General features: G+C 33.8%; 6 protein-coding genes across 6 annotated transcripts; 5 read left to right on the top strand and 1 right to left on the bottom strand.

Annotated features, from left to right (window-relative positions):
* The first annotated feature begins 770 nt into the window (after nucleotides 1-770).
* Nucleotides 771-3,627, top strand: LOC145621560 (uncharacterized). The gene is made up of 4 exons (XM_081676289.1): nucleotides 771-821; nucleotides 1,727-1,839; nucleotides 3,053-3,156; nucleotides 3,268-3,627. Exons 2-4 carry the CDS (start codon nucleotides 1,737-1,739, stop codon nucleotides 3,460-3,462), a joined length of 402 nt encoding a protein of 133 aa, XP_081532415.1. The 5' UTR covers nucleotides 771-821; nucleotides 1,727-1,736; the 3' UTR covers nucleotides 3,463-3,627.
* Nucleotides 3,628-4,324: 697 nt separating this feature from the next.
* Nucleotides 4,325-8,670, top strand: LOC145621029 (uncharacterized). Its single transcript, XM_081675765.1, has 4 exons — nucleotides 4,325-4,448; nucleotides 5,502-5,584; nucleotides 8,119-8,171; nucleotides 8,295-8,670. Exons 2-4 carry the CDS (start codon nucleotides 5,512-5,514, stop codon nucleotides 8,505-8,507), a joined length of 339 nt encoding a protein of 112 aa, XP_081531891.1. The 5' UTR covers nucleotides 4,325-4,448; nucleotides 5,502-5,511; the 3' UTR covers nucleotides 8,508-8,670.
* Nucleotides 8,381-22,064, bottom strand: LOC145621028 (uncharacterized). Its single transcript, XM_081675764.1, has 3 exons — nucleotides 21,933-22,064; nucleotides 20,265-20,902; nucleotides 8,381-8,508 (listed from the first exon to the last, which is right to left on the bottom strand). The coding sequence occupies exon 2, from the start codon at nucleotides 20,899-20,901 to the stop codon at nucleotides 20,293-20,295; it is 609 nt and encodes a 202-aa protein (XP_081531890.1). The 5' UTR covers nucleotide 20,902; nucleotides 21,933-22,064; the 3' UTR covers nucleotides 8,381-8,508; nucleotides 20,265-20,292.
* LOC145620963 (phospholipase A1-IIdelta-like) lies at nucleotides 9,800-13,106 on the top strand. The gene is made up of 2 exons (XM_081675704.1): nucleotides 9,800-10,396; nucleotides 12,201-13,106. The coding sequence occupies exons 1-2, from the start codon at nucleotides 9,871-9,873 to the stop codon at nucleotides 12,953-12,955; spliced, it is 1,281 nt and encodes a 426-aa protein (XP_081531830.1). The 5' UTR covers nucleotides 9,800-9,870; the 3' UTR covers nucleotides 12,956-13,106.
* Nucleotides 16,669-20,250, top strand: LOC145621030 (phospholipase A1-IIdelta-like). The gene is made up of 2 exons (XM_081675766.1): nucleotides 16,669-18,344; nucleotides 18,929-20,250. The coding sequence occupies exons 1-2, from the start codon at nucleotides 17,732-17,734 to the stop codon at nucleotides 19,666-19,668; spliced, it is 1,353 nt and encodes a 450-aa protein (XP_081531892.1). The 5' UTR covers nucleotides 16,669-17,731; the 3' UTR covers nucleotides 19,669-20,250.
* Nucleotides 16,767-17,636, top strand: LOC145619792 (uncharacterized). Its single transcript, XM_081674484.1, has one exon. It carries the CDS (start codon nucleotides 16,767-16,769, stop codon nucleotides 17,634-17,636), a length of 870 nt encoding a protein of 289 aa, XP_081530610.1.
* Nucleotides 22,065-23,771: the final 1,707 nt, after the last annotated feature.

Raw genomic sequence — 23,771 nt, 5'->3', positions numbered from 1 at the left:
AAAGCTCGTAAGAAGCTCGAATTCCTTTATGTAATACTATATATTTAATACAAATTAAAACATTTTGATAAAGATAATTTTTTTACATTAATAATTAATAAATTAACATTATTTATGTACTCGTATCATCATATGTGTATTTCTCCAATGACAAAATTAAAGAGAATGAAGAGATGTTACACTAAATAGAGAATTTTACTAACACGGATCAAGTTGCAAGTTATTCGAGATCGACTCGGTTAGACCCGGATCATAAGCACCACACAACTGTACTTACTCAAAATTGAATTACATAGCTCACAAAGTCACAAATCCATGTAAAGGTAACATTGTTACAGCTTCATTGAGTACCTTCAGTCTTACAAAGTTACAAGCTAAATCAAAGCCGCCAACCACCTTGCAATAAATACTAACGTCCAATAAACGATGTTAAGGCACAAAAAAATAAAAGAACTATTTCAACAGAGATAAAATAAGCTACGAACCGTGGCCAGACCACACCAACACAGTGATAATAACAGGTGTACGTCTTTACTCTGAGTCATGAGTCATCTTGTAGGACAATAAAAAAGACGAGATGGCAAAATTGATAAACAAAGTTAGTGAATCATAAAGATGGGCAAAGACGTGCCCTTTTATCTATTGGACGGAACTGACGTATTTATAACAGGGGGAGTCATGGCTTTTAATGGGCCTCCAAGTCCTCCAACCCATTTAACTGCTCTTTTGCCAACAACATAAACAAAATCCTCCTCTCTCTCTCTCTCTCTCTCTCTCTCACACACACACACACACTCTTCTCCATTGAAGCAGCTTCTGAGGTAAGTTAGTTTCTTTATGTAATCATCATATATATATCATGGGTTTTTATTTAGTGCAGTAAGTTTAGGCTTTATTGGTTCCAATTGATAGAGTATAAAACATATTCCTGGACCTCAACCATTAATTTAAGTTTTTGGTTGAGTTGGTCGTTTAACATGGTATCAAGAGTCAGCGTGACACAAAGGTCACGAGTTCGAATCAATAAGACTTAGTACTAAGATTATGAAATATTATAACTAAACTATGTTGTTAGAAAACAAAAGTATGATTGTCAAAATTTAAATAAGAATTATGAGCTTTTTCTTTCTGATTATGTGCCTTTTTTTTTCTAATACGAAAAGTATAACTGATAATTGAATCAAATATGCATTTTCTTTCTAAACTTATGTGAGATTTTGAGCTTTGTTTAATTATTGAATCAATTTGGTTATTGCTAATGTATTGCGGATTTCTTTAATGTTACTGCTATTAATTAGACCTCATTTATTGTTCCTATCAAAACAAATCGTATCTATTCAAAAAAAATAAACAAAAAAAAACCGTATTGTACTGTTTTGAATTGAATGAATTTGTTAGGTGGTGTATTAAACTTAGTTTTCATGAAAATTTCCGTAATTTTAGGTGTAGTAGGCTGAATCCCTTGGTATTAACGTGCTACGTTACTTTCATCATAAATTCATAATGGATACTCCATATTTAATCATCAACTGTAAAAAAAAAAAATAAAAAATAAAAAAATGCATGTAATTAATTATCAGGCTTTTCTTTCAAAAAAAAATAAAATTATCAGGATTGTGGAAAGCTAGAACCTTGAGGATGAAGCCAATTGTAATTCTGATTTTGTTCAATAAATGATTTGTATTTGCACTCCCATTTTTAATAATTTTTTTATCTTTTAACGCAGAAAACTCAAAATGCAAATTAATGGCTTCTGCCTAGCACTATGGCTTGTTGGAGTTCTACTAATGACATTCCACTCCTCAAGTGGTTTACTTAATCGATCTATACTTGTTTCTGGTAACTACTTGCTACTCCCTCTCTCCCATTATTATATGTCTGTTTTCCTATTTCCATTTTTGTTTCATGTCAAAAAAAAAAAATACCTACATACCTCCACTTTATACCTTTAAACATACTCGCACTATATTGGTGCTCAAATCAGTCAAATGTAATTCACACATGTTTTTCATTATTGTCTCCATTAGAAAACAAAATATTATATGCTACGGAGTATATTTTTATCTTCAATGTACTTCACACTTGCTTTATATACTTCCTTCATTTGCATGAACCCGTGAAATATGAGAAACGGGCACTTAATAATGAAATGGGGGAAGTAGTCTATGTTTGTTGTGCGATTTGGTATTGTTTTTTTTTTTTCAATTAAAAATTCATTTGATTATCACTGAATTCCTGCTCTAGTTTGTGTCATAGACGACATTGATAAGAATGGTCCTATATATGCCTTAATCAATTTGCATGTTGTAAATGGCTATCTAGTGGATATAATTAGTCGGTTCTCAAGGCATCATAAATTACAGTTCCTTTGAATAGGTTTATGTTTTGATACTTAAATGGGGTGAACTATGGTATGGAACTTGTTTGTAGAATTGAAAGGAACATAAATGATGGGTAGAAAATAGTGCAAGAGAAACTTCACTAGGAAAATATCCTAAGCATGATAGCTAATGGAAAAACCTCGACCAGGAGATTTTGGATACCAACAACTCCCTTACACCTTTAATTCTCTCCTACGAACTCAAGCTCCCCTTCATGACAAGAATTTCTCTCAAGTTTTCATTCCAATACAAGGGTCACTCAATGCCCTTAGACAATTGCCCTAAGTATGTGCTAGGGCTTTTTGGTTCACCTAGTCACCAGAATATAAAGTGCACCAGTCTTTCTGATGATGCACTGATCTGATATACTGGTGCATTTGGTTTGCTAGCCTTATTTTTAAAAAATCACAGCACAAAAGCGGAATTTGCAAGTCATGACACCAAAGCTTAGTTACCTTGACTTTGATTTCAAGCCATAGAACGGCGTGTTGACTGCAGAATTTTAACAACAAGCCATAGCTGTACTTCCACCACAGAAATGGAAATACCATGCTATTAGTCATTTCCACCCCAAAAATACATAATATTACTACACCAATTGTTAATTCTGATAACTTCAACCAATTATACCCTGTTTCTGTATTATATTCATCATTATATCAGCTTTACAGGCGTAATGGTAGATGAAAGCAACACAATGACAGCAACAAAAAGAAGTAGATATGTAGATGAAAGCAACACAATGACAGCAACGAAAAGAAGTAGATATCTGAAGGTAACAATCTCTTTGGTATTCCAGCATTGTTACCTGTGTTTTCTTACAGGTTGATAAGCCATTTCTTGCTCTTTTCAGTTTAACATAAGCCTGTGCTTCCTTGTTTTGCAGGAAAACAGACTCAGTTTCAACTTTGCTCGCGGAAATTCAAATGGTGATGTGAGGCTAGAAGACTATGGCCCTGTTGATCCGAGCCCAAGTCAGGCTACAATAGATCATGGACCTATTGAGCATGGCTCTCCTTCACATCCTTACATTCCAAAACCAAAGCCTTCGCCACCTGCTCCTATTCCCTCTGGACCATGATGGATCGCCATAACCTTTGAAAGTCGTCAGCTTAGCTGCATTCTTTTGTTTCCACGGATGCTCCCAATGTATATCTCCTTCAAGTGTAACATCTACTAGTATTTCAGAAACAATGTGAAAATATTTTCTATAATAACACTATGGATGGTAGCTCAGGTTATATAATATTCTAATTTGCTTATGATCAAAACTATTATTACTTGACTCATTAATCATTCTTAGGCATCTTCCATATTAAGTCCTTACAATGTACAAGTACGGGCGGAGTCCATAGTAGATCAGGCGTAATGATAGACGATAGTCATACAATTTGTATCAATAATGTTTTTAAAAAATAGACAAAAATTTAATATAAATTACAAATCATGGATCGCAGTATCGCACGAATACTAACAATGTACAAGTACGGACTACAGAGTTAATATTTATTCTCGAAAAAAATTCTTATACAGTAAGTTATAATTTGAAAAGCATCTTAAATTATTTTTGATTTTAGTAAAAACAAAAAGTTGTTACTTAAAAATTGAAATACGAGCATTTTGATTAAAAAATAATACTTACATGTACATGGAAGAAACAAGGAAAAGAATCCAAAGAAGAACTGAATAGGGCATTGCATGGTGTCTAGAAAACATAGAAACACGACAACATCTGTAATTTGCACTAGTCCCAAACCACGAATCCACGATACAGAAGAAAAAGAAAGGTGTGCAAGCCTAGACGTGTGTCACTTTCACACAGCAATAAATAGCATGGGCTACTCCAAATAATTGTGCTTCTATTCAATGCCAATTTTTACCATTCTATTAGATTGCTTCCATAAGAGATTTCCCAAGCATAAAACCAAATTGGTTATAATACATACTATATTCCCTCTCTTATTATCCACCCACTATGCCCATCAGCTAACTACTTCCAACTTCTACCGGATTAGCGCGCATCAGCTCGCACTGGCCAGATTTTTGCTGTATTTTTGTCGGTTAGAGGTAAGTTTACCATTTGTATAGAGTACAATACTACTTCTCCGGTTCCTACTACTATACGAATCTAATAATACCCCACTTAATTATACGAGTATTAATGATGGTCAAAGTTTTAGCCATTTAATAAACAGACACTTTAATCATAAATTATACAAGTAATTGGAATCAGGGAACTGAATGTTTTTTTTTTCTTTGAATATGGCTTAGGTTTGTTTGCTTTTAATACTTATGATTAATGATTTTTTTTTTTTTTTTTTTTTTTTTCTGAAGGGAACTTATGGTTAATTATTGAATTGCGGTAATTTGGTGTAATAATTGTTTTGTGATGGAGTTTTAATATACGGAGTAGTGTAATTTCATAACCATTGATGTTGTATTCAACTGGTTTTGATTGGGTTTTAGATGCATTCCGGTGAAAATCATATGTACTTCCTCCATTTTCCAAACGTTGCCACATGGGATGATTTACTAATTTTTACATCCTAATACACATTTAAAACTTGAATAACATCTTTACTTATACAAAAGTATAAGATTATAAGTATACATTATAAAAAATTGATATTCCGTTCTGTGTATTCACAAAATGTTACTCCCTCCGTCCCTAAATTACATTCCTCTTTCTAGCATTTATTCCTCACATAATAAAGAGAAAGAGGAATGTAATTTAGGGACGGAGGGAGTACTATGTTAGTTTTCTATCTAAATAGGACTGTATTGTATTGAATTAGTTAGGTGGTGTATTAACTTAGGTTTCATACTTTCATGAATATTTCCGCATTTTTAGGTGTAGTAGGCTAAAGTGCTAAACGGCTAAACCCCTTGGTATTAACTTTCATCATAATGATTTTTAATCATCAAATGAAAAACAGAGAATATGCTAAGCTTGTAATTATAAGGGTTGTTGAAAGCTAGAAACTAAAGGAGGACGCCAATTGTTGTACTTTAAATTGTATTAGTTGCTTCGCGCTATCAAGATTTTTCTTTTTTAATTTATATATATATGATTTTGTAGTTGCATTCCCATTGTATAATTATTTTGATCTTCTAATGCAGAAAACTCAAAATGCAAGTTTATGGCTTCTGCCTAGCACTATGGCTTGTTGGAGTTCTACTAATGGCATTCAACTTCTCTAATGGTATAGTTAATCGATTTATATTAGTTTATGGTAACTACTTTTACTTCATATTTTGCATGATAACGAGATTTGGAGATGAAACATCATAATATGCCCTCTGTTTGTCCATTTGAAGCACTAGATTTTGCTCTATCATCATCACAATGAAAACTTTGTGTAAATTGTTTAAATTGTTGTAAATAATCATTCTTTGATGTAGGTATGGGAACTTCATTCCTTGTTAGTAGTCTACGTTCTTTGATTAACTTGGTATTGATTTTCGGATCTTTTACCAAAATGGCTAATTTGACAAAAGTATTTACCAAAACGACTAATTATAAAATTTAATCCCAAACTAGCTAAATTTATTGATTTGAAAGGATATTATTATTATTTTTTTTTCCTTTGAACCGGTTGGGTTCACTCCAATTCGGTTCACTTTATGATTTTTTTTTTTTTTGGGTTTATTCGAAAAGAATTACTTCGTAGTTGTTTCTTATAGTTATAGCCTCTTTTCTCCAAAGTACTACTGTTCCAGGATTTGCTCGATCTTACAACCTCATTCATCCATTGAGGGAGAATCTTGTATGATTCATCCCAATCACCAAACAAGTTCTTTATAGCCTTTTGTTTTCCTAACCAAGCTTTCTTGTAACTTATCTGAAAGTTAAACCTCAAGTTGATATGTGTTACTATTGCTGCCACAGTTATAGAAAATTGAGCATTCGCTAATTGTTCAATCTCACGTGCCACAAAGTTGGAGCCTAAGTTAAAAAAAATATTCATATTAGCTGACATTAATTAAGAGTACACAATTAACAGACATGAAAAAGATGAACAATACCTTTTTTTTTAACTTGAGATGAACAATACCTTAAATTCTCTTATCGTCGTATAAATTTGCGGTAGTCCTGATAGAACAATACTACTTGAAATTCCAAATTTTTGTGATTGATATGATCAAGATGGAAAAATTAGGGTTTCTAATTTTTTTTTTAATCGAAATTAGGGTTCTGCGAGTCTGTTTACGTTATTCGTAGTTTTGTGTAAGATTTTCCAACTTAAAAAAATCTTTAAGGAATTAAAAATAAATCCAAAAAAAAAATTTAAAAAAAAAAAAAAGAAAGAAAGAAAGAAAGAGAACCAAAAAAATATCCTTTCAAATTAATAAATTTAGCTAGTTTGGGAATTAAATTTTATAATTAGCCGTTTTGGTAAATACTTTTGTCAAACTAGCTGTTTTGGTAAAAGATCCTTGATTTTCCTTTTAGTTGAAAATTCAGTTGTTTGTGTCGTAGACATTGATAAAAGTGGTCCTCTACCTTTTTAAATCACTTTGCATCCAAATAAATGACTAACTCATGGATGTAATTTGTAGTCGGAACCTGAGGCAAATTGTAGTTCCTTTGAATAAACTTGTGGTTTGATACCTACATTCATGTGTTGGGCAACAACTCTTAAAAGGATATGTAATTCATTATTGCGTATGCAATAGTATAAGAAAGGGGGTGAACTTTAGTATGGAACTTGATGGCCAAATTAGCGGAATTGAAAGGAACTTAAAAGCTAGGAAGAAAAATAATGCATGAGAAAATTTACATCCTGCGCTCAATAACTAATGAAAAACCTCGATCCTAAGAGATTTTGACTCAAACTTCCCACTATAATGGACCAACTCCATTACATCTTGAGTCTCTCCTACGAACTCATACTCCCATATACAACAAGAGTGCTCACTTTAGAGGGTTCACTAAAAGCCCTTGAACAATGGCTAATGCTTGTTTGGATAGCAAAGAAGGAATGAAGGAAAGGAAGGGTAGGGTAGGGAAAGAGGAGAAAAGGGAGTGAAAATAAAGGGAGAGGAAAGATGAGCTCCATTTCTCTCCATTTTTGGAGGAATTATGCTTATTAAAGAGAGTAAAAATAGACCCTTCCCTCTTCTTTCCCTTCCTTCCCCCAATCTTTTACCCAAACAAGAGAAAGTTTCCTCCTCCCTCTCTTCTCTTCTGTTCCTTCCATTTAACAGTTTAACACTAATTCGTTTTAACACTAATATGTTGGGCACTCGAAAGCAGTTTAACACTAATTCGTGTATGTTACTTGTATGTGTTTGAGTTCCTCCTAGAGTCCTATATAGTTTATATGCTGTAACTTTCATCTCTGATAATTTAGCTACTAATTGCATGTATTCCTTGTGTTGGTCTCAGAACCTGCATTTGTGTGATAACTAGAGTACTGGACAATAATCTGGTAAAATATTTCTTCACTAAAATAAAGTGCACCAATCTTTTGATGATGCACTTGGTTTGCTAGCCTTGAATTTGCAAACACCAGAGTAGAATTTCCAAATCATGACACCAAAACTAAGTTACCTCGACTCTAATTTCAAGCCAAAGGAGTCTTTGGCTGCAAAATTACAACAACAATTGGCATTTTAAATAGCACCAGAATTGGAAACATCTTGCAAGCTAGTACCCCCCCCCCCCCCTCCCTCTCTCTCTCTCTCGCATGAGCCTTTTTATATTCATCATTATGGTAACATATCAACTTTTCAGGAGTGGTTTTCGATAGCAATACAATGACAATGACAGCAAGTAGAAATCTGAAGGTAACAACTTCTTTGGTATAACGCTTTGTTACCTGTCTTATTACTGGTTGAGCAGCTGTTTCTTGTTCTTTCAGTTGTTAATCTTGTAATCACAAATAACATATGTACTTCTCTGTTTTGCAGGAAATCAGATACCGTTTCAATTTTGCTCAGGGAATTTCAGATGGTGACGTGAGCTTGGAAGACTATCGCCCTGTTGATCCAAGCCCAAGTCGTTCCAAGGCTTCTGTAAAACATGGACCTATTCAGCATGGCGCTCCTTCACATCCTTACATTCCAAAACCAAAGCCTCCGCCTCCAGCTCCTAGTCCCTTTGACCATGATGGATCGCCTTAACCTGGTAAAGTCGTCAGCTTAGCATCTGTTCTTAAGAAAGGTAAAAAAAAACAACATAGTGTTGTCTGATAGTTTGATGCTTGTATTCTTTTCACGTATGCCCAATGTATATCTCCTTCCAGTGTAACATCTACTTCAGAAACAATATGAATACATGTTCTGTACTAACCCTATGTCCCTATGGCTGGTAAATAAGGTGATCTAATTTGCTTTTGAGTTATGATCAAAATTATATTCATTGTTACTTGACTCATTATTCATTCTTAGGCATCTTCCATAATCAATCCTATAAATCTGCACCTGGTAGTATGTTCTCGTCTCAATTAAATGAATTGGCTAATAGCTTGTGAACAATACTACAGGCCCAGTTTTACTAGCGCGCATTAGTAATTTTTTTGCCAATTTTTCTAATTTACTGAACCAAAGTCAAGTATGTAACTCTATAAACCTTTCAAGCTCGAGAACAATTTGTCGTTTCTAGAACGGGGCAAGAAGAGAAATGAGTTGAGCCATGTAAAGCATAGCTTGTTACAGAATAAGCGTAAGTATGCTTCCTAATTTAGACTTAATCAATTTTTATTTGACAGCAGTCATAAGAAAGCTTAAATATCAGTGAGATGGTACAACTATATATAAGGTTACAACGGTGTAAGCTGTAAACCTAATTCAGTCTCTATGATTTACTAAATAAATGCTTGTTTACAAGTATGTGCATGAATCAAAAGATACATTAATAATTACAGAAGATGATATTGAAGACTCTTGCATAAGTATGATATGATAACACCAAGATATACCTCTTAATATCTCTTAACACTATTGACCCAAAATAAGTTGAAATGTTGTTTAACGTATGGTATGATCCTGCATCCTAGGTAATTATTATGTACCTTTTAGTTTGTACATTGCAAATTATTGGAATTTTAAAAGCCGAAGATAGTACAATATAAGGAACGAAGCATTCATATTACTTAATTAATTAAGTAATTTGAATTAAATTATAAGTAAAACAATCTGGCATGGAATGAACAGGCAAATTTTCAACACAACAAATGCCTATTTCCAGTCAACGTTTTTTTTTTTTTAGCATTTACAACATAACCTTAGATAATTTCCACATTTTCATTATTATAAACTACAGTTAAGAGGCTTAAAGCCAGAGCACTATATTGTAAAAATTGCAGGATTTCACTAATTTAAAAAACTATATAATACGAGTAATGTTTATTTTTGAAAACAAAGTGAAAGAATATTCTCAAGCTAAGTCAACCAAAATCATATTTTATCTCTCAAAAAATACTAGTCCAACTATCAATCATCAATAACACCAACACCACCACTACTACCACATCCTCTCAAACCAATGGGTTCACAAGACCAACAAGAGCTAGGACTCTCGGACGAGGGTCCCACGTGGCACAACCTATTAGGGTCCCATAACTGGGACGGTCTTCTAGACCCACTCAACGATGAACTCCGTCGTCTGATCATCCAATGCGGCGACTTTTGTCAAGTCACCTACGATACCTTCATCAACGACCCTAACTCCGCCTACTGTGGTAGCAGTCGCTATGCCAAGTCAGACCTCCTTACAAAAACCGCCTTCCCTGGTGGCTCAAACAAGTACGATGTCGTAGGGTTTTTGTATGCCACGGCTCGTGTTAGTGTTCCTGAGGCGTTCCTATTCAAGTCTATGTCGCGGGAGAGGTGGGATAGGGAGTCTAACTGGATTGGCTATATCGCGGTATCGAATGATGAGGTGAGTAGAGAGATGGGAAGAAGAGAAATATGTGTAGCATGGAGAGGGACTACAAGAAATTATGAGTGGATTAATGTTCTTGGTGCTAAACTACAGTCTGCTAAGTCTTTGCTCGCTGAAGGATGTCATGGTAAGAGAATTGTGATCATAATTATGTTTTTCTTTATTTTTTTTAAGGAATTTCATTTTAGCATTTACATTGGGTATACAAATTGAACAAAAATACAAAAGTCAATAAAAAAAAAAGTGTCTTTAATTAGTAGGTGTAATTTACTCATATTGAATTATTATGACGACCATAAAAAATTTATTATTTTTGAATCAGTAAATTATTGTTGTCACCTTAATAACCTGGCAACGGCTTCTTTTGACTATAATTTTTCCTATTATGGGTTTTAATTACAGTCTTGAATTCTATATTTGTCCTTAAAGAATGATGGCTAATTTGCTAGAGTGCTAGCTAGAGTGTGTCTATATTATCTGGCATAGACAAAGACAAATAGAAAACAAGGTATTTCATGATATTTTTGATTGGTGAATTATAAAAATGTTTTTGTTTTATACTTATCTATGTTTAAATTTTCAAAGATAGCTTTAATTAATTTTAGTGATAGAGAAAAGGCAAAGAGATGACAATTTCAATTACAATAAGTGGTAATTAAAGAAAATTATACGGAAAGTGAAAAGTTCTAATGATACTGTGTTCTTTCACCTAATATTATTTGAACATAATCGATCAGACCTTAAAAAGGAAGTATTGAAGTGAAGGAAGTATTAGAATAACTATAAATTAATAGCATGATACAAATCTAATGAGAGTTCTTTTTGAAATGAGAAAAAAAAAAAAAAAAACAATAGCATCATGAAATATCATTGGCGTTGGCCTACCTCATTGGTACTTTTTTACCTGTTAGTTTGGGTCATTATCATGCCATGGCTGCTAGTTGCTACTACTCACGTTTTTGAAGAATCATACAAATATAAAATATCTTTTCAATCATTTATAATATCCACAAGACAAGATATTTTCCTTCTAAATGCGAAATGAAATTTATCAAGTGGTTAAATTGTGCTGAAATGTTGGTAAAATTTGTCTGTTTTGGTTGAAAAAGCACTCGTACAAACGAGATGGTTAAATGAAATGCTTTATAGGACCAGCTATTTAAATAGTCTGAATTTCTTAAGATTAGATTGGTAAAATTAAAATAATTTTTTTAGCAGCTATTTTGAAATGATATTCAGAATAACATTACATCTATAAGGTGCTTGTGAAATAGTGTCTTGTTAAAAAAAAAAAAAAAAAAGTGAAAAAAAAAGAAGAAGAAATAGTGTCTTATATACAAGTATATCCAACTTCTTATCATTTTAAACGCTACCATATATAAGAAGAAAAACAACTACGTTGGATAATTAATTTCCTACCGAGTTGGAATTCCTCATAGGTCGAGATTAGCTTAGACACTTTAAGAATCGGGGAGGAGAAAGACAAAGGAAAATCCCTTGAGATTATGATGTACATTTGTAAGTGGATAGCATGTAACACCACACTAAAAGTGCCACTAAATATATTTCTTTTGTTTAGTTAAGGAGCATATAGCCATCTAGCACTCAATGAGGAACATACTATATTTAAAGTTTCATAAAGGTTTTTTGCATTATAATAAAAAAGGTACTTAGCAATATAGTCACCAACCAAGTGTATTGTTAGCTAGCCGCCTAGCCTATTGATATAATTAAGGTCACTTAAAGCGAGGGTAGGGATCACCTTATCTTTTCTCCCCACTCTCAAATTGTCTATCCCATTTATCCGAGTTGGTAAATAGCAATATATATACTCACCCTAGGAAGACTAATATACATTTTTTGTCATTTATTTACCTATATGTCAAGTTATATATGATACATTATTTCTAATTCTTTTAGTTTTTCAACAGACCACCATGAGAATGGAGATGATGAGAACGGAGATGATGAGAATGACGATGATGAAGGTCTACATAGGAAGCCCAAAGTTATGCAGGGTTGGCTTACAATGTATACATCCAACGATCCAAAATCCCCCTTCACAAAACTTAGTGCAAGAGCACAACTCCTAAACAAGATCAAACAACTAGTAGAGCAGTACAAAGATGAAGACCTTAGCATCATATTCACAGGTCATAGCCTAGGAGCAACCTTATCAGTTCTAAGTGCTTTCGACATTGCTGAGAATATAACAAGGGAAATTCCGGTCTCAGCCATCATTTTTGGCTGCCCTAAAGTAGGCAACAAGCGGTTCAAGGAGAGAGTTGACGTGCACCCTAACCTCAAGATCCTTCATGTTAGAAATGTGATCGATACAATCCCACTTTATCCTGCAAGGCTAATGGGATACGTACACATAGGAATCGAGCTAGAGATTGATTCAAGGAAATCACCATTCCTTAAAGCCTCAAGACATGTTGGTGATTGGCATAACTTGCAAGCTATGTTACATATTGTGAATGGTTGGCAAGGGTTTAAGGAAGACTTCCGGCTCGTGGTTCAACGGAGTATCGCTTTGGTTAATAAATCATGTGATTACCTTAAGGAGGAGTGTCTTGTGCCTCCATCTTGGTGGGTTGAGAAGAATAAAGGAATGGTGTTGAATGAGCAAGGAGAATGGGTTTTGGCTGGTCCTGAGGAAATCCCTGTTCCTGAATATGATTAACCAAATCTAATTGGGGGTTTTTCGTGAATAAAATGTTTTCAAAGTGAGATTTGGTGGTGCAATGTAGTGTTTAACTTGTGCTGTTTGGCTACTTCATTTTTCTTGCTTTGATTGGAGATTAATTAAAATATTGATGACTTGTTTTTGTGAACGGTTATTGTATCCAAATCTCAGCGTGTATCATAGTTTTTGATCATTTTTTTTTTTTTTAATTATGCTAAGCATATTCAGTAATTTAGAGTCTACTAAACTCTGATTTAATCTGAATTTGGGTTGTGTCGGGCTCCAATTGGAGAAAGTTCTTCTAACACGTACAGTTGTGTTTTCAACTCTGATTCAAACACTTATTGGTCATAATATATGATGTTGATTAATCAATTGATAAAGTAAAAGATAATGTGGATAAGCAAAGTTTTTGATGAAAATGACATTAATGCTTTAGGCGAGCAAGTCAAAGAGACGGCAACCTTGTTGAATGTGGAGTTGTGGACGACCCACAAAACCATGAAGTTGTATACATCTATGAAGAATATACGGAGTATATATGAAATGAAATGTTAGTCCATTGTTGCCCTTGTCAACGCAATCCTTGTACATGCAGGTGTATTAAATAAACCAAAATTTTGAACAATTAAAATGTTGAGCAAAGATAAATTCTATATTTTGTTACATGTGATTAATTTGCAGTCAAGCCTCTGGTGAAGACGTGAGGAACTAATCAAATCACATATCCCCATCCTCGTGTTTAAAGATGGTTTTGAAAGGCGTCAATGGTATTTTGCCACTTTAGTTACTGAGAGACATGGAGAATGGTGATCAACTCACATTTTGAGAGGTTGGATACAATGTCAGCATTGTTGCCCAGGTGGTGTGCTAAAGGGGATACGAAGAAGAAACAGGAACTTTTATAGTCATCACTTAGCCATATCCTTGTTTATTTGGTGGTATTACTTTGGTTGGGAAAAGGTGGGGGAGGTAGAAGGGGAAGAAACTAACTTTGTATGTTCTTAATGAAAAAAGATATATATATATATATATATATATATATATATATATATATATATATATATATATATATATATATATATATATATATATATATATGTGGCACTGTTTGGGAGAAAGCTGAAAGCTGAAAGCTGAAACTGATTGTGTTAGCTGATTTTGACTAACTGATTTTATTAACTGATTTGACTAACTTATTGTATTAACTGATTTTATAAAAGTGTTTGGTAAATAGTTGATAGCTTAAAGGTGATTGAGTATGTGAAATGACCAATAAGCTAATTGTGGGGTAGGTAGTTTAGATAGGATTTTAAATTAAATGAGGTTATAAGTGTCATTTCACAATAATTAATGAATAAGCTAATTGAAAAAGCTCCTAAAATGAGCTTTTTCAAAAAGAGCTTATTTAGTGGAATAAGCTATTTTAATAAGCTTACTACCAAACACTTGTATTAGCTTGTTTGACTAGTCAATCAGCTAAAGTTAGTCAAATAAGCTAATATACCCCCAATAAGCTTTCTCCCAAACATGACCACAGTATATTAATCTCCCAATTTTTCTGGATTGTAGGAAAGGTTTCTGCTAAAATGCTTCCTGTCTTGAAGTTGGGAGATTATCCTCCAGCAGTTCAGAGAGGACTCAACTGTTAATACCCTCTTGGTTTCGGAGTGGACCCTTTCACTCTTCATATTCATATACGTAGTACTATACATCTCACGGCACATAATACCTGCAGGTAACACTGCGAGACCTAGGAGTTCACTACATCTTGTTCATATACTTTACATCTCAAGGCACATAACGACCTACAGGCAACCTGATTGAAAATTAGAGGATCCATGGTACCTGCAGCCTTCCAAACCTCATATTCATCATGTTAGAAACTGGGAGGGAAGAGATCTTTTTCTAGCAACAGAAAAAGAGCAGTATTTGACACGGTTTGGGTTTAGTAAAGGACTAAAGGGATTGATTTCAACAAACTCGTCGTGAGATGTAAAACTAATTGGTTATTGAGCTGGGCACTTCTTTTGGTCACTTGTGCGAGTTATGCACCAGACACATTTTGAGTTGCAAATCAAACTTACAACTGATGGTCTGATACTCATACTGTGATAGTACTCTTACCTTTTTTTAAAAAAAAAAAAAATTCATAAGACCGTACTATTAACTCCATAAGCCAAAGTATCTAAACTTTTCTACTTATACAGTTATACCACATCTGGACACTCAAAGAATGGCCAAATCAACTTAAACTAATAAAGCAAAATAAACCAAAATCAAAAATGATTTTACCATTGCAAAAACAATCTCAGTCTTTTGGTGGTAGCTGGATTATCTATGTTCATCATCTTCTTGTTTATTGCTACTTGTAATTAATTTTATACAAGCACACACTAAAGTTTTACAGTAGAAACTAGAAAGTATTATAAACAAATACTTTTTTTATATATATCGTACTCCATATATTGCATGCAGTGGCAATACAACGTCAAAAAGAAATGTTCAGATTATAGATTATATTATCACTGACATATAGTTTATAGCATAATTTTACTCATGACTTTCTTTTTAGAAAACAGGGTACCATAGCTAATATATTCACTAGTCAACAGGGAACAGGTCAACAATATTTATCATCATAAACAACTCCATACTCATCATTAACATATAACACCCCCACCACCTTCTCTCCCCAAAGTCTCCCCATCCACCAGCAGAGCCACCCCTTCCCCTCTCAGCCATTTCCTATGGCCGAACAAGAACTAGGACTTTCAGAATGTGGCCCAACATGGCACAACCAGGGGCGGATACAGGTTGGGTTCAAGTGGGTTCATTGAACCCACTGAATTTTTGAAAAAAAATTAAAAGTTTTTTTTTTTAAAAAAAAAAAAACGAAAAAAGGTTAAATACAATATCTTTACACTAAATATTAACAAAACAATGTGCAGCCTAGTGGTGTTTTGCCTTGCGCGCCTTTACTTCCCCTCTTATTAAGAAGGCACGGGTTCGAACCCTGCCATAACCCTTTTTTTTTTTTATTCTGTAATTTTTTTTTATTCAGCAGTTCAGTCATTCACTGATTCACTCCCAAATTATTTCCCCCAAATTCGAAAACCCTAACTCACCTCTCTGCCTCTCCAGCTCTCCTCGTCTCCTCACCTCCACGGCTCCACCACTCCTCTCCAGCACGCCGACACCACTTACGGCTCCTCCTCCTCCACCCACGGCTCCACCACCTTCCCAACAGGCGGCAAGTCGGCAACAGCCCAGCGAGGCAGCGACTCCAGCGACGGCAGCGAGGCAACTGAGTAAGGTATTCTACATTTCTACAATTCTACTTTTTTTTAGGTATTCTACAAGTACAATTCTATATAGTTCAATACTTAAATGTTAATTCATTTAATTAGATTGTAAATTTGTGGTGTTTATAAATTATAATTGATTTATTGATTGAAATATTGAATACTTAGATTGTTGGGGTTTATAATTGATAAATTGATGATTGTTTGATAAATATAATTTGTGGGGTTTATAATTGATAAATTGATGATTGTTTGATAAATATAATTTGTGGGGTTTATAATTGATAAATTGATGATTGTTTGATAAATATAATTTGTGGGGTTTATAATTGATAAATTGATGATTGTTTGATGTAGTTAATTTATTGTATGATTGTTGTTTGATTTCAGTTTGCAAATGAGTTTCAAATGTTACCTCATTGTATTCTACTATTGTTAAAGTTCTTGAGAAGGTTGGATCAAATAAGATTTATAAGGATGATCGTGTGAAGGCTATCACTATTATGTCTACATTTGAATCATTTGAATTTGTTTTCATGATACATTTGATGTCTGAAATATTTGGCCAAACTGATAAACTGTGCCAAGCTTTGCAAAGAGGGGACCAAGATATTGTTAATGCCATGGCATTTGTAACATTAACTAAGGAGCGATTGCAAAATATGAGGGACCATGGGTGGGAAGACTTTTTACATCTTGTAATTTCTTTTTGTGATAAGTATAATGTGGAAGTACCTGCTATGGATGATATGTATGTTCCTCGTGGAAGATCGAAACGCTTCTTTGCCAAAGTTTCTAATCTCCACCGATTTCGGGTAGAAATGTTTATAAGTGTCATTGATTTACAACTCCAAGAGCTCAATAATAGATTTGATGAGGAAAATATGGAGTTGCTTATTTGTATATCATGCTTAAATCCGGTCAATTCATTTGCGGCATTTGATAAGCAAAAGTTGATGAGACTTGCTGAGCTATATCCCAATGAATTTCCAACTAATGATATGACAATGACTGCACTTCGTCATGAACTTGGATTTTTTATTGATGATATGCGCAAAGATGCAAGGTTTGGAGACTTGAAGGATATTAATGAGCTTTCTATGGTGCTTGTTGAAACAAATAAGCATAATTCTTACAAATTGGTTTGCTTGCTTATACGACTAGCATTGATCCTTCCGGTGGCGACTGCAAGTGTGGAACGAGTGTTTTCATCAATGACTTATGTAAAAAATAAGTTGCGGAATAGTATGGGCGATCAATTATTGAATGATAGTTTAGTCACTTTTCTTGAGAGAGACTTATTTGCTAGAGTTAGTGATGATGATGTATTGATACGCTTCCAAAGTATGAAAACTCGAAGAATGCTTTTGTAGGTTTTTTTTTTTAATTTATTATTTTTTTTTTCATTTTTCTAAGTGTAATCCATTTGTAATCCGAAATTTGAACTAATGTACTGAATATTTAATTAATGTATTCGCGTTCCTTTTTTTTTCTGATTCCGAACCCACTATTTGGAAATCCTGGATACGCCACTGGGCACAACCTTCTAGGGTCCAAAAACTGGGAAGACCTTCTAGACCCACTCAATGATGATCTCCGTCGTCTGATCATCCGGTGTGGTGATTTCTGCCAAGTCACCTACGACACCTTCATCAACGATCCTAACTCTGCCTATTGTGGCTGCAGCCGTTACGCAAAGTCAAATCTCCTCCGCAAGACTGCCTTTCCGGGTGGTGGGCATAAATATGATGTCGTTGGCTTCCTTTATGCCACAGCTCGGATTAGTGTTCCCGAGGCCTTTCTTCTAAAGTCATTGTCACGTGAGAGGTGGGATAGGGAGTCAAACTGGATGGGATATATTGCAGTTTCTAATGATGAGGTGAGTAGGGAAATGGGGAGGAGAGAGATTTATGTGGCGTGGAGAGGAACTACCAGAAGTTACGAGTGGATTGACGTTCTTGGAGCTAAGCTGCAGTCTGCCAAGCCCCTCCTACGGGAAGGATCTCTCGGTAAGAAACACATTTCTCTAGTGTCACACTCTTCTTTTCAAGTCTTTGCACATTCCCTTTCACTCCTTCAAAATTTCTACAATCAGAGAGATTAACCAAAATAATACTAAATGCAGATTCAGCTATTGATGACAGATTACAACTGTCTGTCTGACTGTTTACAGAGATTCATGAAATTGTTTGTATTTATAATGACCTATCAGCGGTATTCGTGATGGCTAACCTTGCTAATACCAAGAACACAATAATACCGTACATAAGTTACTTTTCTATGTTTTCAAATGCTCATTCTAAGTAACCATATACGGTCTCCAGCCTCCTTTAATCAATTTACATAAACATTTTAGAATAGGTAAGCCAAAGCATTAAAACTATGTCTTAAGCAACAACAACAAAAAAAAAAAGGTAATTTATTTATTCAAAAGTGGTTTTGGTGCACAAAAACATGTAGACTGGTGTAGGAGCATATAAGATTTTGTGCATTTGTGATAAATACAACTGAAGATCATGAAGCATTCAGCGTTAAATGTAACGAAGTACATATATGTGACCCAGTTAAGAAAGGAAAATACAGGCATTATGGCATCATATAAGTCATTGCTTTGTTTGATAACTTTGACATAGGATTAATTATCTTGTTCAACTTCTTATTCCACCAGACCATCGTGAGAATGGAGATGATGGTAGCGACAACGAAGATGATCACAGGTTGCCCAAAGTCATGAGAGGGTGGCTCACAATATACACATCTGACGATCCAAAATCCCCCTTCACAAAACTAAGTGCAAGATCACAGCTCTTGAATAAGATTAAGCAACTAATTGACAAATACAAAGATGAGGACTTGAGCATCTTATTCACAGGCCACAGCTTAGGAGCAACCTTGTCAATCCTAAGTGCTTTTGATATTGTGGAGAACATTACGACAGAGATCCCAGTATCAGCCATTGTATTCGGTTGCCCCAAAGTGGGAAATAAGCACTTCAAGGAGAGGTTTGATTTGTACCCCAATCTTAAGGTACTCCATGTGAAAAACACACTTGATCTAATCCCTCATTATCCAGCAAGGCTTATGGGTTATGTATATTTAGGCACTGAGCTAAATATTGATACAAGGAAATCTCATTACCTAAAGCACTCAAAAGATCCTGGCGATTGGCATAATTTGCAAGCTATGCTACATGTGGTGAATGGTTGGCATGGGGTTAAGAGGCAGTTTAAGCTTATAATCCAGCGGAGTATCGCATTGGTCAATAAATCATGCGATTACCTTAAGGAAGAGTGTCTTGTACCTCCATCTTGGTGGGTCGAGAAGAATAAAGGAATGGAGATGAATGAAGAAGGTGAATGGATTCTATCTTGTCCTGAGGAATGTCCAATTCCTGAATTTGATTAAAAACATTCCCTCCTCCCCCAAGTGAAAAACCCATTTGAACCAAAAACCTTAGCCCTACATAATTTTTTTAATTTCTCCACAAACATTTGTTTTTTTTAATTTCACCTTCAATCAACCAAACCCCACTACTTTCTTATTTTAATTCACTTTTAATCAATCAAACCTTATTGTTTTGTTTTGTATATTTACCTTCAATCAACCAAATCCCACTTTCTTCTTTTTATTCACCTTTAATCAATCAAATCTCACTATTTTCTATGTTTGTTCACCTTCCTAACATCGTGTGCAAAAGACATCATTTGGGGATTGAGTATAAGTTGTTTGCTGCTTACTGAAATTTGTTTGGTCAGAGACTAGATTGTAGATTCATACCCACTATGCATTTTAAGACCTAGAATTTTACCCCCTACATACATTATTTATGATCACATTCTCAAAACCAATCACAATTACGGCTACCACATAATTTCAACAGGAGAAAAACATAAACCTAACAATGAATGAACAATTACAAAAGCGTGACATATAATGAGGCGTTCGATTAGCAAACATTAAAGGTCAAAAAAGAACAACCAAAGCTAGTAAAATTATCTAACCTGTCTTAAAGCTTGATGTATAATATCATCATTTATAAACGGCCTTAAACATCCACATCTTGCAGTAGCTATCCAATTCACCGGTGGATGATTTTAGATTCAATGAAGAAACAATCTTTTCCTGCATTGTATAGTCTTGTTTCACCATGCTGTATATTACTGCCATAGAGGAGGCACATCCAGCAGCATCAAGCTTTCGGGAAGCAATTACTTCTTGTTCTGAATCCTGGGAATCCTTATCTAATTGGTCATCTGCATTCATGATCAAAGCATTGCCTGCCTTATCCATAAGAATTTGAAGTTCATCAATTATGCCTTTGGCTTTAAGTGAATAATCCTGAAGGTTGCCCAAACTTGTGTTCAGCTGACTAACACTCACTGCGCTATCATAAGCATTAATGCAACCAGCTTCTACATATGCACTAACCCTCTTGGTCTCATTTGCTTTAATAATGCTCTTGACCAGCTCTGAGGATTCAAATATTGAAGGGTGTCGAAGAAACTCAAGTGCCTGCTGAAATCTAACAAGAAACGTCCGGCCAGCTTCCACTAACTCTTCAAATTTTATAACTCCCACCATAAATTCTCCCAGGATCCCCCTTAATTCATCATCAAGATTGAATTTTCCTTCTTCCATCCTGAAAGCCATAAGAACATAAGTTGCCATACCAAAGTGAAAAGCAATATACAACGACGAAGTTTGTAGTCCTAAATCAAACATCACAAATCGTTATCAATTGACTAGCAATTTCTCTCTATTATCATCAATGTCATCCCCACAAGCTACAAATTTACTTTCAATATCGTTAATTATATAGTAGCTGACCTCACAATCTTACATTTAACATTTTTTAACTTCAATCAAAACAGCTTCATATCCAATCACAAACTATCAAATGTTTAATCACTCGATAATCACAAACTTCCACACCATACTCCCTTCATCTCTTAAAATTCTTCCTATATCGACGATGAATATCTCAGAAAACAAGTCAAAACACGGAAAACTTTTGAAAACAGAGGGAGTATACATCAATTTCTCCTCGCTAAAAACAATACTAATATAGATGTCACTTAATAATGAAACACCATTAGACCCGGAAGCAGCTAACTAAACATACAATCTAAACATACTTTTCAAAGATTATATCATGAAAAATATCATAAATATTATATACAACACTTTGATTTTATACTTATAAAAGTATTCGTAAGAAAAAATATCTCCTCAACCTTTCTAATTCTTCCATTAGCTTAAACTCAATGAGATTGCTTCATGTCATAATTATAAATCAGACTAAAAAATGGTGGGGTTTTAATAAAATTCACATTTTATTTTGTAAGTTGATGACAACAACAAAAAAAAATGCAGAATTTTTACAATTAACACAAATTTTAAAAAAAAAATTAGGAAAAGTTCATAAGCTACAAATACTTGGTAATTTGGTATATATACAACTCAATTACTCGAATAAATCAGCATTTATCCAATAATTACTTTAAAAAAAAGTACCATATTGAATAGGATTATAAATTTATAATCATTAAAAAAAATTGAAATATTTCCTGAATTAGAGCAAATTATCTAACAGTCAAAATAAATTATTAAGGACAAACAATTTAGATAAAAGAAATAAAAAGTAAAATTTTGAATGAGTAGGAAAGTACCTAGGATTCCGATGAAGAGAGAGAAATTGACAGCCAACCTAATTCGATAGAGAGGCAGAGAAAGAGTTGCCGCAACCATTCGCCGGTGAAAGAAAATAGTATTGGAGGAGCTTAGTTCCTGAATTGAGTGAATTCCTATATGACCCATCCAAATCCGATTACACTAGTGAGGCTTCTCGTTTCTTGAGAAACAAAGTTCGTTTATCAAAGGGCTAAAATTGTAATCTTGCAGGTAAAATAGTCAGTTGAACACTTGAAATCCTAAAGTAACAGTTAGCCCCGTTCTATTCACCTTATTTTTGCTGAACTGAAATTATTTTTACTGAAACAAAATTATATTTAATGAATTTAAATTATTTTTGCTGAACTTAAATTACTTTTACTGATTTTCTATTATAATTCTTCTTTAAGAAAACTGAATTTTACTGAACTGAACTTATTTTTACTGAAGTGAAATTTTTTTTACTGTACTGAACTTAATTTTACTGAACTAAAATTATTTCTACAGAACTGAAATTATTTTTACTTAATATTATTTTTTTTATGGTGAAGAGAACAGGGTCTTACTCCGTACTCGGTTACTTCATCTGTATAAGAGATAAATTATACTCCCTCTATTTTTTTTATATGCATCAGTTTGACCGGCACATTTACCGAGACGCTACTTTGACCATAAATATTTTTAATTGTGTATTAGTAAAAATCGCAACAAAATTATATTATGAATCTAGACATTATGACGAATCTAATGATATATAATATAATAACATTATTTATTTTTTAGAGGTGAAAAAATTAAGTCAACCATAATATGTGAATAGTGCAATAGTCAAAGTGATGCATATAAAAAAACGGAGGGAGTACGAGTAAAAAAAAGTACGAGTAATAGTTAGGCCCTGTTCTTTTGAGCTTCTGGGCAGAGCAGAGCGGAGCAGGGGTCAGCACAGCAGAGCAGATTAAATTTCAGCAGAACAGATTTTAGAATAGCAGAGCAGAGTAGAGCCGAGCAGAGCAGAGCCGAGCCGAGCAGATTTCAACATTATTATTAATACTATTATTAATGTTATTATTATTAATGTTGTTGTTGTTGTTATTATTATTATTATTATTATTATTATTATTTATTTGAAAGAATTGTTATAACCGTTACAAATTATTAATTAATAATATTATTAAATATTAATTCTTAATAGTGTGAATTATTAAATATTATTATTGATAATTATTTTTACTAATTATTATTATGATTAATAAATATTAATTATTATTAATATTAATAATTATTATAATTATTCAAAATAATAAATTATTATCATCAATACAAATATTAATAATTATTATTGAATATTAATTATTATTGTTGTTATTATTAATTATTATTTGAAAATAGAGCAGAGCAGAGCAAAGCAGATTTCTTTTAAGCAGAGCAGAGTAGAGCAGATTTAATTTGAGCAGAGTAGAGCAGGGCTCAGCAGAGCAAAGCAAAGCAGAGCAGAGCAGCTCTAAAGAACGGGGCCTTAGTTTGGGTGAGGACCACAAGAACAGAGAGATATAATATTACAATGTACTCCCTCCGTCCCTTTTTTACATTCCTTCTTTCTTTTTTGGGTATTCCTAAATTACATTCCTCCTTTCCTTTTTTAGTAAGTATTTTTTTCCAAAAAACCCAAATTATCCCTCTTTTTCTATTTTGTAATTAATGCTCACTCTTACTTTCCTATTCTCACTCCTCCTTCATCAATCCTTGTGCCTAAATTTAGATGAATATGATTGGTTCTTAATTTTCATTTTTGTTTTAATCAAAGACATCATTTAATGTTTTTTACTTCCCATTGTGTT

The sequence above is a fragment of the Chenopodium album genome, chromosome 27 (assembly GCF_948465745.1).
Source record: "Chenopodium album chromosome 27, dcCheAlbu1.1, whole genome shotgun sequence".
NCBI lineage: Eukaryota > Viridiplantae > Streptophyta > Magnoliopsida > Caryophyllales > Amaranthaceae > Chenopodium > Chenopodium album.
Note: the sequence above shows the minus strand (reverse complement) of the source record. Positions and strands in the feature narration are given on the sequence as shown.

Bases quoted from the DNA above. Each gene is read 5' to 3' on its own strand.
- LOC145621030 (XM_081675766.1), top strand. From the start codon at position 17,732: ATGTATTCGCGTTCCTTTTTTTTTCTGATTCCGAACCCACTATTTGGA. The intron at 18,345-18,928 runs ATTTCTACAATC...TTCTTATTCCAC, and splicing joins TTCCCTTTCACTCCTTCAAA to CAGACCATCGTGAGAATGGA.
- LOC145621560 (XM_081676289.1), top strand. From the start codon at position 1,737: ATGCAAATTAATGGCTTCTGCCTAGCACTATGGCTTGTTGGAGTTCTA. The intron at 1,840-3,052 runs GTAACTACTTGC...TCAGCTTTACAG, and splicing joins TCGATCTATACTTGTTTCTG to GCGTAATGGTAGATGAAAGC. The intron at 3,157-3,267 runs GTAACAATCTCT...CTTGTTTTGCAG, and splicing joins AAAGAAGTAGATATCTGAAG to GAAAACAGACTCAGTTTCAA.
- LOC145620963 (XM_081675704.1), top strand. From the start codon at position 9,871: ATGGGTTCACAAGACCAACAAGAGCTAGGACTCTCGGACGAGGGTCCC. The intron at 10,397-12,200 runs GTAAGAGAATTG...GTTTTTCAACAG, and splicing joins GCTCGCTGAAGGATGTCATG to ACCACCATGAGAATGGAGAT.
- LOC145621029 (XM_081675765.1), top strand. From the start codon at position 5,512: ATGCAAGTTTATGGCTTCTGCCTAGCACTATGGCTTGTTGGAGTTCTA. The intron at 5,585-8,118 runs GTATAGTTAATC...TCAACTTTTCAG, and splicing joins GGCATTCAACTTCTCTAATG to GAGTGGTTTTCGATAGCAAT. The intron at 8,172-8,294 runs GTAACAACTTCT...TCTGTTTTGCAG, and splicing joins CAGCAAGTAGAAATCTGAAG to GAAATCAGATACCGTTTCAA.
- LOC145619792 (XM_081674484.1), top strand. From the start codon at position 16,767: ATGTCTACATTTGAATCATTTGAATTTGTTTTCATGATACATTTGATG.
- LOC145621028 (XM_081675764.1), bottom strand. From the start codon at position 20,901: ATGGAAGAAGGAAAATTCAATCTTGATGATGAATTAAGGGGGATCCTG.